General features: G+C 31.8%; 1 protein-coding gene across 1 annotated transcript; it reads left to right on the forward strand.

Annotated features, from left to right (window-relative positions):
* The first annotated feature begins 12,198 nt into the window (after positions 1-12,198).
* LOC139515002 (uncharacterized) lies at positions 12,199-16,912 on the forward strand. Its single transcript, XM_071304561.1, has 3 exons — positions 12,199-12,361; positions 12,872-12,943; positions 16,127-16,912. Exons 2-3 carry the CDS (start codon positions 12,885-12,887, stop codon positions 16,707-16,709), a joined length of 642 nt encoding a protein of 213 aa, XP_071160662.1. The 5' UTR covers positions 12,199-12,361; positions 12,872-12,884; the 3' UTR covers positions 16,710-16,912.
* Positions 16,913-19,587: the final 2,675 nt, after the last annotated feature.

A 19,587-nucleotide genomic window follows, 5' to 3' on the forward strand; every position in this document is an offset into this window, starting at 1 on the left:
AGTTGAATAGATTGATGTAGTAGGCAGAAGTTGCTTAGTCTTTAGTTTTCTATGTTGTGTCTTCTGTACTATTATTTGTCTGGTTGTCTTTTTATTTTTAGCCATGGCGTTGTCAGGTTATTTTCTATCTATGAGTTTGACTCTCTCTCTGGTATCTTTCGTCCCGCTTTTTGAAAATGTGATGAACTGTTTCTAAAATACAGTCTTTACAGATGAAGGCAGTTATTATGAACATATGCAAATCTTTAAAGAAAGTGAACTAAAGTGTAAAATATCCAGAAATACCAGTATGTCAAAATATTCATTAAAAGACAAAGAATGGTCTCTACTGATCATTTTATTATATGGAAATGTAAAATGGGGAAACTGGAGAGAAAAAAATTAACAACTCCACAATGAAAAGTGCAATTCACTATCATTTGCAAACTTCTTGTGAAGTTTCAAAGATGTAGGTTAAATACAATTCCATAATTGCATATGCACAGATGTAATATATGTGCAATCATTTTGTGAAATTTCAAGGATTTGTGTACATATTTGCAATAAATGTTGATTAACAAAATTAGTACCAGTACTGTATGGCACAATTTGCAAATAAATTACTCAATTGAATTTCCTTAAGAATTGACGAATGGGGAGGGGGAGTCTTTAAACTGTTCCATTATTATAGCTGACCCACAATCTCAATATGTCTACAATATTTTTGTGAAGTTTTTGAAATCTGTGTTGAAAATTGTAGGAGTTGGAGTTAATAACACACATAAGATATCCATTCTCTTATGCTACATCACCATTCTTAAGCTGGTTATGGAATTTGTCATGGTTGGCCAAACTATAACATAAAGTAAAATAACAAAAATACCGAACTCCACGGAAAGTTTAAATGAGAAATATAGATTCTACCACTGCATCGAGTGCAATACGATATTTATCCACTCGAGACAGTTAAATTTTCATAATTAAAACGTGAGGCTCGCCTCGCGTTTTAAATATTTAAAATTTAACTGTCGAGATTGGATAAATATCGTATTGCACGAGATTTGGTGGTGGAATCTGTTTCTCTAATGATTTTAGAAGGTATGCAGACAATCTTCATCCTTCTTTTCGAACAGTCCGCAAAAGATGTGTTCTTTCTATGCGACTTCATCAGACATGGTTGTCTTTTTCATGACGTCACAATAGAAATTTCAGAGGAAAGCAAAGAAATTTGACGTCATAATCGAGTTTTAACCAATGAACAACTGAGATCAAACGAACCACACATTGATTAAATAAAAATAATCAACAGGTCAGGAAAAGGATAAATCGAGTAATTAGAGAAAGTCCATTATCAAATGGCAAAATCAAAAGTCTTAACACTTTAAATGAAGGGAAAACAAATGTCATATTCCTGATTTGGTACATACATTTCCTTATGTAAAACTGGTGAATTAAACCTGGCTTTATATCTATCTTCACCTCTCACTTGACAGTCTCATAAAATTCGATAATGTTGACAACAATGTGAACAAAACAAAAAATAGTCAACATTGTGTCAACAAAATTGCACATCAGCAAAAATGAAAGAAAGTATGAAAACAGTGCAACAATAACACCGAGCCACGCCAAAAGGATTCCATTTTTTTTTTTAAATCTTAACCAACGCAAACTAGAAAATCTAATGTAATATTTTATAATTTCAACCTTAGATGATGAAAAATTTTATCAGGTGAAGGAAAATGAAACTAAATTATTAATGACTGAAAAATATCAATTCCAAACAATTTAATTGTGGCAATTTTTTTTTCAATGTGTAAATTGTACAAGCAATGGTTGACAATATTACCTCTTCCTATACAGATATTTTGTCTTATCCTTTGTACTGATCAATATCTTCAATCGTGTAGGAATTTTTTAACTGATATTCATCACCAAACAAACCATCGACAATGATTGTTTAACAACAGAAAAATTATAAGTTTCTCAATAAATAATGTTGCTGCCCCGGACCATATGAGTATATACGCATATGGTCCGACCATACGCATATTGACATGACCATATGCGTGTGTACTTGTATGGTCCGAGTATTTAATACGATAAAAGTTGAGCAGTAATTACGTAGGCATTACCGTTTCTAAAATTTATATATTGACAGATAATAATTTAGTTATCAATGTAACGTGATGAATCAAATAAAATGAGTTTTACTCACATAATGAAATAGCAGTAAATATATTTTTGCATAAGGGCCAAGTGAGTTTTTAACCTTAGGATATCTAGTTTTAAAAATGTATTCAATTATCCCGCCCATCAACCAAGATGGCCGCCATGGCTAAGATAGAACATGGGGTAAAATGGAATTTTTGGCGTATATCACTGAAACTAAAGCAATAAGAGCAAATCTTACATAGGGTCAACATGTTTATCAGGTCAAGAACTTTTCCCCTGAAATTTTCACACGCATCAGACAACTTGTTGTTGGGTTGCTACCCTGAATTGGTAATTTTACGGTTATTTTGCAGTATTTGGTCATTATCTTGACTATTATAATAGATCGAGATAAACTGTAAACAGCAAAATTGTTAAGAAAAGTCATTTCTGCAAAAAGGTCAATACGATCAAAATTGTCTGAATCATTTACCTATTATAATTTTCAAGATAATAACCAAAAACTGCATGATCTTTTTAACGATTGTGCCAATGTAAAATTAAATTGATCGAAAATCTACCTAGAACTATAAAAATTACATTCGTTCAAATGTTAGTGGGAGTTCAAAAGTTTACAAACATGTATTATGTGCTCTTCGGTTTTGCCGGCAAGCATTGGATAGGCAATGCCTTCATCGTCTTTGCATTACTTTGTATCGATTGTTTTTATTTGGTATTGCTCTTTGTGTCGCTTTGAACTCACAAAATATTATGACTGAATTACTAATCCTACGGCACTGTTGTTTTCAAAAACATAACCAGATAAAATAACATTAGTTTACCAATGTTGTAAAATCTAGTTCAACACGAATAACCATTTACATTTTTGTTGTCGTCGATTTTCCCTCCTGGATGAAATTAATTACATTTTTACAATTTCTACGTGAAGATAGATGAGAAATTAATTTAAAATATATTTTAGCAGCTGTTGTTGTAATAAAAGTAAATTAAGTGTGATGCATACGTGAGTCAACGAATATTATTAGTAACATAGTGTGCTAGTGACCCAATACGGTATATATGGGGTCAGTAAATTCCATATGGGGTGAGAACGAGGCTCGATTCCCAATATGGAATTTACTGACCCCATATATACCGTATTAGGTCACTAGCACACTGAAACGAATTTGTCTTACCGACTTTATTAAGTGTGAAATTTAGACTAGTGACCTATCAAAATGAGCAAGCCTAGTCTTCAATACTGTTAGCATATAAAAACTACTTTCATTGATCCTATAAAAACAGATGCCAGCAATAACAACTTAATAGGGTTAAATGTGTTTATGAATTCATTTCAATCTTAATCATCCATTTCTTCGTCTGTAGAAACCACTAAGTTTTTTTCTCAGTACCGTTTGGTTTTTATAAAGGGACGCAACACCACTACTAACCGTGTATGAAATAAGCCCCGTCTCCCTTTTTACCTAATATGGAATACAAAGGGACGTAACTCCATTACTAACCGTGTATGAAATAAGCCCCGCCTCCCTACTAACCTAATATCAAATATACACCGTCTCCACGTGGACGCGTTTAACCAATCATATTCCTAAAAATGTATAGGCGGTAAGATAATGACATTTATACTTCATAAGTCATATAACAGCCACTCAACACCAAAAAGCTAGTAAAAGATTGAGTAACACAAAACCAATAAACGATTAGTCAACTCATGTTTTCCAGAAAGATAAGCAGATCGTGCTCCACAATTGGCACCTAGTGATGATGCTTTCAATAACGTCACACACGATTAAAGAATGGAGATATTGTTGATAAAACAAGTGCTACATATTCCTAATAGTAGCTTAATACACTATTAGCTTTATAAGAAGATGTCTGTACCAAGTCAGGAATATGACAGTTGTAATACGTCTGATGTGTATGAGCTTTTCATTTTGCCATTTGGTTAGGGGCTTTCTCTTTAGAATTTTCCTCATAGTTTAGTATGCTTGTTATTTCACTTCCAAGTATGAGTGTCAAATTTCCCTGGGCATATGTGACATTGATATTCTATAACGGTCAATGAAATCATAATGAGATTCGTAAATGTTTTTTTAAGTGAACACTTGTATCAGTCAATTTATTGTTAAAAGCAAACTTCTTTAAAAAAAAAAAAATCAATAACCCAACCCCTGGAACATTGTATTTTATGGAGATATAACCCCATTTACAGGTGCAGTTGGAATATTTCGCCATACAAATTGTTAATTTAATAGCTAGTTTCTTCAATAAGATTGTATAGCTAGCTTTCTTTAATACCAAACCAAATTCAGCCTCGTTGGAATCAAAATACAAAATTCAATTTTAATCCTGAAAGAATTCAAAAACAGTTAATTCTGTAAATTTGATATTGATTATAGTTATCAAAGGTACCAGAATTATAATTTAGTACGCCAGACGCGCGTTTCGTCTACATAAGACTCATCAGTGACGCTCATATCAAAACAAGTACAAAGTTGAAGAGCATAGAGGATCCAAAATTCCAAAAAGTTGTGCCAAATACGGCTAAGGTAATCTATGCCTGGGATAAAAAAAAAATCCTTAGTTTTTCGAAAAATTCAAAGTTTTTTAAACAGGAAATTTATAAAAATGACCACATTATTGATATTCATGCCAACACCGAAGTGTTGACTACTGAGCTGGTGATACATTTAGGGACGAAACATCCACAAGCATTGACATCGACCCAGTGGTGTAAATAGTTATCAAAGGTACCAGGATTATAATTTAGTACGCCAGACACAGGTTTTGTCTACATAAGACTCACCAGTGACGCTCATATCATAATAGTATCAAATTCATAACAGTGTGGCTATGGACATTGATTGGCGCACTTTAATATCCCATTGACTGGGACAGATTAGGTGAACGTTCGTCTATAACGCCCATTGCTCACGACGTCCTTAATATAAACATTTAAACCGTGGGGTCACCAAAGGTTCTCAACGCCTATATAAAATAATTCGAAATACTAATCAGGAATTTGTGTTTTGATTTATATTGATTAATTAAACGTCCTTTACTTGTGTTTTTGTTATGTTTCGACAATCAATTTTCATAATAAGATATCGCAAAGCCATGTTCTTTCAGAAAAAAATGCTACTATACTTGTGAAAAACAAGAAACGCATTCATCTTATCTATATTAAAAAATCGACCCAATTTACATAGAAATGGACGTCTTCGTGCATTTGTGATCGCAAAAAAATATGTTCCGGACCTTATGAGTATTTGGACCATACGTGTATGGTTGGACCATATTAGTATACCCTTATGGTCATGATATATGCGTATGGTCCAAATACTCGTATGGTCCGGAACACATACATGATATTCTGTGCGTTGTCGGTCGTCTATTAATTTTTTTCTTTTGTTGATGGATTTGACGTCTTTCTGTGAGTGATTATTTGTTCATGACTTAAAACTTACTTGCAAATAATTTAAAAGCAAGACTTGATTTATAAAAATGTCCAAACAAACCATGATTTTTTAACATACATTACATCCATTGCAAAAGGCTAAAATTCGCCAGGTCTTTAATTTCAACTAAGTGAGTTGACTAAATTAATGTTGCGGACCATTTTCCAATTTCCATGCGGTATCCCTATTTTTTTCTCGCTCATCTTTTATGTTTGTTTTTTTCATCCCAATACCTCTTGGAGCTTTCATTCTATAAAGTGTGTATTTTGCTAATGGTCGAAGGCCATATGGGGACCTATAGCTTGATAACGCCTGTTGGTCCCTGGAAAGAATGTGTCTGATTGTCTATCACACTTCATATTCTTATTTTAACATGCAGTTATATCTATGATAAGAATGAAAATTGAATTGTCATTGAGACAAAAACCCAACCAAAGAGCAAAAAAAAAAGAAAAAAAAAGCCCAAGGCAACATGTAGATCTTTCGTATCAAGGGAATTGCTATACATATATTTATTTCAGGTTAATAGTATTAGGCCATACTCAAGTTATAAAATAGATCTTGTCGTCAACTTTTGCAACCAGCTTCTATGTTTCTATAATGCACTGTTCATCTTTTTTGGGCTTCGACTTTTCCATTGGACAGACAATTTTGTTTTCGACTGTTTTAAAAAGATGCATTTTTTTTACAAAATCATACAAGTAAGGAGTCTCTGGCCTTTGGTAGTGTTGTATGTTAATTAATTAATGTTTGTTTATTTATTTGTTTAGGAAATAAGTATGACGTACATTTTCACTGAACTAGGACACTTTTTAATATAATAGTTTTTCGATATCGCTCGGGCAAAAATAATCACGAATATAATGCCTACCCATGTTAAAACTACAATAAAGTATAGTTTGCATCAATTATTTCTTTAACCTACCATTTTTTTTGTCTGTGTTGGATTTGTGTGGCATTGAAAAAACGGGTATAAACTACACAGTGCAGCTTCCAACAAGAATACAAGATTTATTGATTTTCAAAATGCGACCAAAATTAAAAATTTGCTCGCAGCGGAAAAAATTCAACAGTTTGATTTTCATTGAAATAAAATAATTGTTATGATTTACACACCGTTACTTTTTCCAATATAAATATTCGAACTATTTTGTTTGTTGTTTCCTTTATAAATTTACATCATTTTTAAAAAGACCACGCGTCTTCGATATTTAGAAGACTATAAAAGCGATGTTCATTATCTTTCTTCTGCTGTAAGTTTAATTTAGTTATTTTGTGTCATAATTGCCATCTCGTATGTTTTAAATTTGAATAAAGAAGATTCAGGTTGTCTTATACGTCAATGATACACACACAAAAAAACGATAACAAATAAAATAAGGTGCAACATTCATTCTCCATGAAAAGAATACATCACATGGATGTAATTTTTGTAAGAAAAATACCAATTTCGTGAGAAGTTGTGTGTTGGACTTGAAGAGCCAAGGCAAACTGACAAATATCTGAATGAACGAATCGATTTATGGTATATAAAAAAAAACAAAGCCCACATGGTTAGCATCGAATAAATAGAAGGCCACTCTTAAATGATCACAACGCAGAAGTTTTTGTTCTCTTAATCAATAAGATATTTTCTGAAATAACGCGGGTCCGTATTAACTTAAAAGTTTTTTTGTTTTTTTTTACCATGAATAAACTTTTTTTTTAATTATTATTATTTATTGATATCAGCTCTGGACATTAATATTCTTAAAAGTGAAACTGTTGTAAGTGATGGTATAACAATTATTTAAAATAAATTCCTTAAATGATTTGTAAAAAGAAAGTTTCATTTTATGTATCAAAATTTGTAACAAATGATTATTTAAATCCCCACTTGAAGGCCTCCGATAGACTGAGTGAGCATAAAGTCATCGCCCACGACAAACAAGTTAAAGGTAAACTTTTCAGTACAATTACTAATAAACGTTTTACTGTCGACCACACTGTTATGAATTTCGTTCTATTTATAAAGCCAAACAAGTACAAAGTTGAAGAGCATAGAGGATCCAAAATTCCAAAAAGTTGTGCCAAAAACGGCTTAGGTAATCTATGCCTGGGATAAGAAAATCCTTAGTTTTTCGAAAAATTCAAAGTTTTGCAAATAGGAAATTTATAAAAATGACCACATTATTGATATTCATGTCAACACCGAAGTGTTGACTACTGGGCTGGTGATACCCTCGGGGACGAAACGTCCATCAGCAGTGGCATCGACCCAGTGGTGTAAATAGTTATCAAAGGTACCAGGATTATAATTTAGTACGCCAGACGCGCGTTTCATCTACATAAGACTCATCAGTGACGCTCATATCAACATATTTATAAAGCCAAACAAGTACAAAGTTGAAGAGCATTAAACACTCCTTCATATTTCGTTTAATGACCACTTACCCCATGTATTCATTTTGTTCAGCCTAATTTCTTCTCAAACAACATCTATATTTAGTTTAAATCAAACACGATGCTGTCATTTTGAATGATTTAAACCCAGAAAAGATGGGATATTACAGATTGGGGGTAAAAAATGGTAAGCAACTCGGTTTATAAATAAACGCAACAGTGCCAGTACACCGCTGTTCAAAAGTCCCAAATCGATTGAGCGAAAACAAGTCCGGGCTACAACTAAAACCGAGGCAAACACATCAATTTTTAAAAGGCAAACAGAGGAACAACAGGAAAACTGAAGTCCAACATATATAGAAAGGAAGTTCCGAACTATCTGATAACGACTGCCATATTCTTGATTTGGTACAGGACATTTAAAAAAAAATGGGGGGTTGAACCTTGCTTTATAGCTATCCAAACCTCCTGCTCATATGCCAACGTTAAAAGGTATGATATTGATATTAAATCAAATTTCAGAAGTAGCTATGACCATAGTAGGATAATGAAGTTTCGGATTTAAACAACACCACAGTCGTTAAATTAAAAAAAGGTTCTCTGCATAAAAATCACCAATGTCGATTGAGTCACAAAGACGGCGGACTGTCTTCTCTCAGTAAACCCCATCACTTCCAAAAGCTGACTACAGTATCTATGTTCGCACAACATATACAAAAATTACTAGACAAACTTGATGTTGTCTAATGCTTAGTCCGTTGCTGGGTGTGTTACATTTTAATGTTGTGTCGTTGTTGTCGTCCTCTAATATTTAATGCGTTTCCCTCAGATTTAGTTTGTTACCCCGATTTTGTTTTTTGTCCATAGATTTATGAGTTTTGAACAGCGGTATACTACTGTTGCCTTTATTTTTGAATTATTTTTCAAATTGTACATTTTTATAAAATCTACCAATTCATTTGGTTTTAGGTGACTCTGTAAATATACTAAAGCATTCATATTGAAACTGTTCTTTCATTTTTTTAAACAATATTCGTAAAATGCGTTTAACATGACTGTATAGTAGATTATTGCTTTGTTTCTTAACAAAACAGTCCACATATACTATTTTTTTAAACTAATTTAAAAAGGTACAGTTCATTTCTATACTTATGTTATTAATTTAAGCCCGAATTAAAAAGTAATAAGAAAAATCCAAACCCAAAGGTTAGTAAAAAAATCTTAAATTTTCTGGCCAAAACAAGGTAAGATTGTAGTACAATTTTTTGTGAAACGATGACCTAGCTTATAAATAAGTATGAAGAAATACAGAAAACAAAGATAGTTAAAGTTTTTGTACCCTTACTGTAGCTTAACTTTACTTTATGTAAACGAAAACGGGACTCGGTGGCTGGGTAGTAAAAGTAGTGGAACTACTGTATAAATTAACCTGTCAGCATCGAGGTTGTGAGTTCTGAATCCCGCACGTTACAAGTGCGATAGACTTATCTTAATTTACTTGGATTTTAAGTTTATCGTGAGTACCACAGCTTCCTCCAGTAATAAAAACTAACCAGCATGAAAAAGTGCAAAAAGTGACGTTAAACATCAATCAATCAATCAATTAATATAAACGATGTGTAAACAAATTTTATATTGTTTTTAAAAACACATCACGCCGACGTATAGGGTTTTAAAAATTACCCAATGCAGTTTGTGTGGTTTTTAAAGGGGCACTAGCTGTCAAATGCATGGTCAATGATTTGACTCAAAATCTAATATTTGATTTATAACAATGAAAAACATTTATCCAAACTATCAAAAGTCTAGAATAAACAGTTTACAGAGCATGGGGTAGATAATATATAGGTTCGTTTCGTGTGTATTTTAGTCCAGACGTCATCTAATTAACTATCGATTTGACCTCAGATGACCATATAGGCGATTTAAGCATAAATAAAGATATGAATAGATTAAACCAACACGTGCAATTGGATTTTTATAGGTCTGTTTGATTTTATTTTATAGATTAAAAATAGATGTTTCTTATTGTTTTTAACCATATAAGAATGATTTTATGTGCATCGCATTAGTAATCAAATGATTTAACCGTAGTTTCACTTTCATTGTTGACATTCTTTTTCTTTAAATAACCAGTACACGTGCAATGCATGCGTTGTTAATTTGTAGCTAGGGGTTAAATTGAAGTTCACATGAATACGGATTTAAAGAGGTCGACTAATTCTCTTGCAAGTGAATAACTAATTATCAATGTTTCTTAGCGTAATTAGACAAAATTGAACCTTTTTGGCTGCAAAAAGCGAATTTTTATTTCACTATTTCACTTTCATTATTGATTGAACAGAAAAAAATCAGACTTTAGATTTTTTATATATCTCGTAGCTAGTGCCCCTTTAATATTTATCACCCACATGTTGCGTGTATAATTTGAATATATCACCCACATATAGTTTTTATGTTTTTAATTTATCACCCACAAAGATTTATTCATTATCGCCTCTCGTCTATTCCTATTATCACTTTATGACTATTATAACCATCCTTATTTGTGACATTCTGACAGGTGTAAATCATACCCTAAAAATTGACATTTCGTTTTACTGGCAGGTCAACATCCGGTCCACCTTCATTGATAACAGTTTATGATCAATTACTTCGGGTTTCTTAATTTTAAAATTTCCAGCAAAATGTCAGATAATGACGCATTGCAAATAAAAGTTTTGAATGACAAATGTCATTTAATTCATAGAATTGATAGATAGAAAATTACCCTTATTTTGTTTAAAAATAAGGTTTCAGATAAAGAAAACGAAAGTAAATGTAATGAAGAGAGTAGAATGTATTGTTCTCACTCCCTATATACAACCTGCATTGCAGTTTATCATCATTATCAATCTGACGAGAGTAGCATATGGTATCAGCTAAAATAAAGGCAATAGTAGTATACCGCTGTTCGAAATCCATAACCAATCTGGCATGGTTGAGCGCTCACAAATATATTAAATCCGAAACTTCTTTATGTGTCTGTCCCCAAGTTAGGAGCATGTATTACAGTGGTTGTCGTTAATTCATGTCTGTCATATTTGTGGTTTCCTAAATTGATAATTTATAAATTAGGCCTTTAGTTTTCTCAATTGATAATTGTTTCATTTGTTCCTTGTCGAAGCCTTTTATAAACGTCTATATGGTATATTTTTTTCTTTCTCATTGTTGAAGGCCGTACGGTTGCCTTTAAAAGGTTATGTCTACTTTATTTGAACTTTGGTGGAAGACCGTCTCATTTTGGCAATCATATCATATTTCTTTATTTTTTATATTTATCAGCATGATCAATCTAAAGGGAATAAGAGTTTATCAGCACTATCTTGAACGTGTCTTTGAGAAGTAACTGTGTATTCTCCACCATTATCAATGTAACAAGTGTTATAAATCACTACTATTATCTATCTAACAAGTGTAACAATTCCTCACCATTATCAGTCCTTACTTTTTAATGATGTTTTTTCTGGGTATTTTCTCTTAATGTTTTTTAATTGGAACTATTGCGGTCGCATTAGTGGTATTTTGTTCTATGTTGGACGCATCACAAATAGGGCACTGAAGTAGTGTCACTTATAAGGATAATAGTATGGCAAACATGTGACATCAATGAAGACACTCTTCTAAGTAAAAGAGCATAGAAACCTTTTATTGATGGGATAAATAAAGTAAGCTATCAGTTGAAATCAAAATAATTTAATATCTACCAACTAAATAAATATGTAGGAATTATACTGGTATAAAATCAGTGTAAATAAAATATTATTTGACACCAAAGTGACTTTGCGTTAAAAAGAATTATAGTTTTCAAAAGGTAGAACCTTCAAATGCTATTTGAACAATCATTTTAATTTTTCAATTTGCACTTTTATTGAATTTATAGTTATAATACACATCTTCGCTCCCAAACTGACATAAAAATGTAAGTTTTTGAAATGAGTCGTTCTCCTTTCTCATATCTAGTAAATAATTTTTGTTTTGAATTATTGTATTCTTTATAAGTAATACAATTGTTAACTGCATAACAACTGAGTTGAAATGTTGCTTTAAAAACCTCTTGGGATTATAAGAAAAATCGAAAAGGGTTGCATGAAAAATACTATAATTCATTATCAATTAAAATCAAATAATAATATTTCATTTAAGATTTAATATATCCAATAACTGGAATACAAACAGTTTCCCCACTTTCTTTAATAGTTTCCATAGGAACAAATTGCGTAGATGACATCTTAAAAGCTCCATTTTCACACTCTCCGGATATTGTGAAGATTTCTACAGAACTGGGGACACCTGAAAAAACCCGGGAGATCTTAAAGCAATATTATACGGTAAGGACCATAAATAATAATATCACATAGGAAATGTTCTCGTTTCCTGAAAGTTAAATATGGACAAATTAAAGTTAAAACATGTTATATTTCAATTTGAATTATGTTTCAAGTAAAAACTTTTAAAAGTAGAGTGTCACTCTTTTTTTTTTTTTAGCTATTTTTGGTTTTTTTTTAGCTATTTTTGTTTTATTAGTTTTAACTTTAATTTCATACAGACGGAATTTATTTTTGAAATTCAGTCTAATAATTGACCGCACTTGCAAATAGTTACATATGTAGATATAAATATTGTGCTACATCGACTTAAGTTATATGAAAAAAACATTCGAGTGCGAAAGTCAATTTGGGAGGAACGATTCGAATAAATTGGACAAACCTACTGAAGGTTGTAATTGTCAAATAAATATTCAAACAGCAAATCCTTTACAATTATAACTTTATCAATTGAAATTAAGCGTTTTCCTTTTTGGTGGTATTTATAATTGCTGTTCAATTGACTGTTTTCAGTGAATCGTCTGTGATGAATTGTATACGGTGTACTAACATGATGTTTCTTATATGGACAAGTCTTATACAAATGTAAGTACATTCATTTCTTAAATCTTTGAAATTTTAGGTACAGTGAAGTTTTAATTTGATACATTTTCAAAGCAAAATATTGGGGTTAATTTTTTGTGTATGTTTTGGATGTTTGGTTTTTGATTTAACTTGGTTATGGTTGATTTTTTTTTCATTTTTGCTTTTGCTTTATTTTCATTTTTATTTTGGGGGGATTCTCTTTGTGGTTATTTGAAAAAAGATTCGTTTAAACATTATTAAATGAAAAACTTTCAAGCAATCTTTGAACTATAAGTTTTGGTAAATTCAGGACGACTCCAATCAGTCTTTTATTTTCTAATTAATTACATTACTGGTATCTATGATGAGTTTATTCAGAACAGTGATTACCCATTATTTGATTTGGTTATATCAGATTCACATGGGAATCTCTATATTAAGATTGTCGCTTCCTATCGTTAGATGTTATTTTCTTTTTGTACGGCGTTGTTCCTTTTGATGTCTTCTCAAGGCATATATTCTCGCTTTGACGTGTTTGTAGTGATGTTGTGGATTCAATGAACGAACCTTTGTTTAAATGAAACTTGAAAGTCGGGGATTTCGTTACCCCAAATTACTGGTAGAAATCATTATACTCTTTAAAGGGGCACTAGCTACGAGATATATAAAAAATCTAAAGTTTGATTCTTTTTTTGTTCAATCAATAATGACAGTGAAATACTGAAATAACAATTCGCTTTTTGCAGCCAAAAGGGTTAAATTTTGTCAAATTACGCTAAGAAACATTGATAATTAGTAATTCACTTGCAAGTGAATGAGTCGACCTCTTTAAATCCGTATTCATGGGAACTTCAATTTAACCCCATGCTAGAAATTGACAACGCACGCATTGTACGTGTACTGGTTATTTAAAGAAACAGAATGTCAACAATGAAAGTGAAACTACGGTAAATCATTTGATTATTAATTCGATGCACATAAAATCATTCTTATACGGTTAAAAGCAATGAGAACCATCTATTTTTAAACTATAAAATAAAATCAAACAGACCTATAAAAATCTAATTGCACGTGTTGGTTTAATCTATTCATATCTTTATTTATGTTTACCTCGCTTATATGGTCATATGAGGTCAAATCGATAGTTAATTAGATGGCGTCTGGACTAAAATACACTCCAAACGAATCTATATATTATCTACCCCATGCTCTGTAAACTGTTTATTTTAGACTTTTGATAGTTTGGACAAATGTTTTACATTGTTATAAATCAAATATGAGAATTTGAGTCAAATCGCTGACCATGAATTTGACAGCTAGTGCCCCTTTAATAGTTACCAAAATTTGGTTTGGATGTTTAGCAGTACCTGTGATTTTAAAATTTAAATGTATGTTCTTAATATATCGCGTGAATATAGATATGATCCATATTAATATCATTCTTAACATAAATTAAGCCCATACTGTACCAATCATAATAATACGTTATTTTGACGTGTTCGAAGTGCTTTCCTTGATTTACCTTTATAAGGTATGTTCAATCCTAACTATTTAAAGTCAGTGAGGTATAAATTCGATTTAACTCTATGCCGAAAAGGGACACACTGAGTGGAATACCACATTTCGTTTTAGTCTCTGTGCATCACATTTGCGCAAATGTATTTCATTTAAAAACAAAATAGTATCGACAATTAGATATGTTGAAAGTGAGCGTCAGAAAGATATTTCTTTTGCTTCAAAACATAATCTTTCAGTACTGCCAATGGCACAGGTAAATAGTATGAAAAATAATTATTATAGATTGATATATGTCATTTTCCAGATCTGCTCTGTTATTGTCACGAGATCTTGATATCCGTCGTATTAATAACAGGGAAGATATGCAAATCTAAATCTTTTTATTGCTTAATTGTGTGATCAGTGATAATGTTTTACCTGTAAATCGTATGGCAGAAATTAATGTATTTTTTTCTATTTACTTCATATCATACGTCTATTTAACTCTGCCATTGACCAGCATTGCATGTTACTCCTTGTAACACATAACGCGGAAGTAGAAGTAGGATATCGAACAAGATAAATGCAACGTCCGTCGTTTATTGTTGTAAAAATTCAATAAAATCAGACACAGTTAAAACTATAACAATTTAATTGAATTTTCAAAGATAAGTCAAACATCTGTTTTGTTTTAACCCGGTGTACATGATCGGGGAATACATCCATGGTTGGTTAAATGTTCGACAAAAACATTACTCACGATAAGTTAAGGTAGTGTAAATTTTAGTCAAAATTAGAGAACAATTTATTTATGAAAAAATCTGTAATGGGTTTCGTTAAGAAATTTCTTCAATATTACTTATATATTTCAGTTTTCAATTTTGCCTGTTATGATAAGAGTAATTCCAAGATGATTTTTCAAAAAATATACAACTCAATCCTGCTATCGAAACGCTCTTTTTTTCGAATATAACAGCTTTAAGTACAAGTATGTTGTTGTTGGAAGGATGAAAAAAATATCTAACAAAAAAAAACCTATCGAGAGTATAAATATGCATTAATAAAACGATATTAGTTCAAATAAACAATAGGCATCACAATATCTCATAAGCATTATGTCCAATACGTTGCGTAATACTGAAAAACTAAGTACGTACTGTGTTATTTCACTGGACAATCACATAACATTATTGCTTTTGTCGATGATAAAGAGGCTTCTAATAACTGAAATCACTATCAGAATGTAATGATAGAAACCACTATAAACATTGTTTTTGTTTGCTCTTCAACATCGTATGTAATTTGACCTTCGAACTGTTTCGATCGTAACGCAACTAATGAATCTCATGTGGACACTAAGCTCGTTCAGAGTAGCAAATAATTACCCTGGACTCTTTGTAATGTTTAGCTGATAAAAATATAAATTATAAGAAAGTCCCAGTCTCAAGTTTTGAAATATCAACGACTTTTCAAATATGGAATATTTTTTAGTATTTCATTGACATTAATAATAATTTTAATTTGTTTTTTATCTTTATTTGCAGTCAATATTTAGGTTTTTGTTTTTATTTTTTTTGTTGGTATTTTACTGATAAACGGATCTAGTGTTTGCCTGTAAAACTGACAGTTGCAATCGCAGGCGAAATATATGATTCCAATGAGCACTTATTTGAATTCCTTTAATTAATAAACATTTTCTCTTTTAAGGGTTGTTTTCGGAGAGGACGCTTCATATTCAGGCACACCTGGAATGACAAATGACTTGTTGTCTGAATACTTCTTACCACACATTTATGATACAGACGACGATTGGTTCGCTGACAAAGCAGACGCCACAGACGATATTTCGCAGCAATTATCTGAACAGTTTAAACACCTCTTCAAGACGTATTCTAAAGACGATGCAGACCAAATAGCTGATAAAAAAGAAACTGCGATTGGCATGCTTTCTAACAATGTACATGATAGAAACAGTTATGACACACTCCAGGAAGTCAACATGAAGGAAAATGAACAACATAACAATTCGGAAAACGAAATCCAGGACGGGATGAGCCTTAACAATACAGATGAGATGAACGATACATTTAATATACCTTTCCTGTTTGGAGATAAAAATGATGCATTGGAAGATGAATTATTTCAAAGATACAGAAGGTCAGTTCACCATAGATACAGTGGGCGTCAGAGAAGCATTGCTGATAGCCTTGGGAGACTAAGGAGGGTCTTTGGATTACCAATGCAAAGAAGAGGATTTTTTGATCCCATAGCCTCAAATCTGATTGGATGAGGAAGCAGATAAGAGAACTTAAAATGCATTAACGTTCTACAGCTAAATGCAATACAATGTAATGTTGTTATATTCTTATTCAGTATTTTGATTAAACAGTATATTTTAAAGAAATATTATTTAGGTACAAAATATCATACATTTATAACATTAGGAAATTTGAAATGAATAAATTATGTCAAAAAACATACAATTATACACAATCTATTTTTTTTTATATCAAAACTGTTGAAAACCTTTTTTTTTTCTGACGATTTTCCTAACATAGAACAGTTACATACTATCAGGAGATATTTTATTCTTGACTTGACTTGGGGCAGGAACATTTATATATCAAAGTATTTACTTACTTGATAAGAACAGAATGATTAAACTTGCAAAGGACATGACTAAAAAGGAATAGTTTGCATAACACGATTCATAAAATTCTATGTACAAAAGAAAAAAAATAATTTTCTCGCAGGAAAGAAGTAAAAAGGATGAAAATTAATATATTTCGCCCACTGAAAAAAATATCGTATCCCAAAACGAAAATCAAATGGTTTGCCACTTGCTGTACGTTATGTATTTTTATTGTTGTTTAGGGCCATGGTGTAACTTGTTATTGTTCAATTCTGGGTTCTTTGGTGTATAGATAATTGTTGCATTGCCTGTCATTCCACATCTGAATTTTATTTAAAGAAATCGTGTTCTTTTGATCTTTTGGTCCTCGATGCTGTTCGACTTTGTGCTTGTTTCGGCTTTCAAACTTTTGTATCTTGGCGTCACTAGTAGATCTTGTGTGCACTTCTGGCGTATTAAAATTTTCAACTTGTTGCCTTTTGTTGGCTTTTGTTCGTGTGTTTATTTGTCAATTGTTTTCTCCAATTTATTTATATAGTAGTCCTGTGGTGTTGAGTTGTTATTTTAATGTTATATTTCACATGGCTATAAAAAAGGGAGGTTTGGCATGCCACAAAACCAGGTTTAGCCCACCATGTTTTCCTTTAAAAACGTCCTGTACCAAGTCAGGTACCATGACCATTGTTAAGTTATAGTTCGTTTCTGTGTGTGTTAGAGTTTAACGTTGCGTCGTTTGTTTTCTCTTATTTTTGACTGTAAATTAACAATGCGATAAGACGTGTCACGGTACTTGTCTATCCCAAATTCATGTATTTGGTTTTCATGTTATATTTGTTATTCTCGTGGGATTTTGTCTGATGCTTGGTCCGTTTCTGTGTGTGTTACATTGTAGTGTTGTTCTCCTCTTATATTTAATGCGTTTCCCTCAGTTTTAGTTTGTTACCCCGATTTTGTTTTTTGTCCATGGATTTATGAGTTTGAACAGCGGTATACTACTGTTGCCTTTTTTTACGTTCTTTTATCGATCACTGTCTCCAATTATAATAATATTTAAAAAAGTATTAACAAAACAAACACACTTCAAAATAATTCAAACAGGGAAAGTATACAAAAAACTGGCAAATGAAACGTTAAACTCCATTAAACAGACGGAACCCATGAAATCAACTGTCAAATTCCTTTGCATGGGCTTTTCAAAAGAAAAGGTTCACCCTAGTTTTATAGCTGAAACTCCCACTTATATGATAACTCTTTATAGTTCCGTTATATGGAAAACAATAGATGAGCAACTCAAACAGACATAAAATGTTACTCCGACATTTATAAGGATGCATCAGCCTAAACAGTTTAAACATATTATGAAAAAATTGTCAAACATACAAACCTAATAATGACGCTAACAAAACATGTTGTAGTTGATAGAAAGGTTGACAAAGATTCTATCAGAAACGATTTTTTTTATTGGTTTGTTGAACAAAAAAAGAAAGGTTTTATGGTTGATAGTTCATTTAGTGTGTATTATACATTTTCATGAAAAAGTACAAATTAAGTAAAATATAAATAGAATGATAAACAAAATGATAACAATACTGTACAAAACATTATCGCACATCTTGGCCAACCCTCACCAGAAAGGCAAAAACAACCAGATAGCTGGATGCATAAATACCAAGTTACGCCAAGTGGCATACAACAAAAAGGAAAATAATAGCACAGATACAAATAAAGGTAAAACTGTAAAGTAGATAAAAAGATACACAAAGTCAGTAAAAGAGTTGCGAACGATACCAGAGGGATATTCAAACTCATATAAAAAATGGACAACGCTCCTGTTAAAAATGAAAATGACCAACAGACAAAAATAGTTAACAAAACACAATGTAGAAAACACAATATTGAACAACACAAACACCACCTAAACGGGGTGACTCAGGGTCCGGATGGGTACGGAGATGCTGATTCAAATGCGTCACTCGTCGTGTTGCTCATGTTAGTACAAACTCAGTGATAATTTCAAATTGGTAGGACTTAGTCGGGAAAGTAGGATGGGTTTGTAATAACGAAATTTGGAACATATCCACTATCATCTGTTTAGCCGGTTATAACTAAAAAGTGATGGCGTTCGTGAAACTTACGAAGGGATGATTTGGACTTATTATTTGAGACTCATAGTTTCATAGCTTCCTTGTGAGCAGTAATTTGGAATGATAGGATGGATGATTTCAACATTGTCATCAAATTTTAAATTTTTCGTGACTAGTAACTAAAATGTATAACTCAAAAACAACTTGGTTTTTATGTGAAGTAGTTATAGAATAGTTATCCTTTTTTCAAAATTATGTTTAAAAGACGAAACGTTCCGTTATTTTTGGCTCGGACTACGATAACTTTTTATAAATTTTTAGTAGCAGCTGCAAGCTCTTGATTAAAGATTTATTTGATAGGGGTGTATTCTATTATATGCGGGAGGTTTGATATATTGTCGCTAAGGTAATGCTAATTTATATTTTCATAATTAAAATCGTATCGTTTGTCG

Source organism: Mytilus edulis, chromosome 3 (genome assembly GCF_963676685.1).
Source record: "Mytilus edulis chromosome 3, xbMytEdul2.2, whole genome shotgun sequence".
NCBI classification, from domain to species: domain Eukaryota; kingdom Metazoa; phylum Mollusca; class Bivalvia; order Mytilida; family Mytilidae; genus Mytilus; species Mytilus edulis.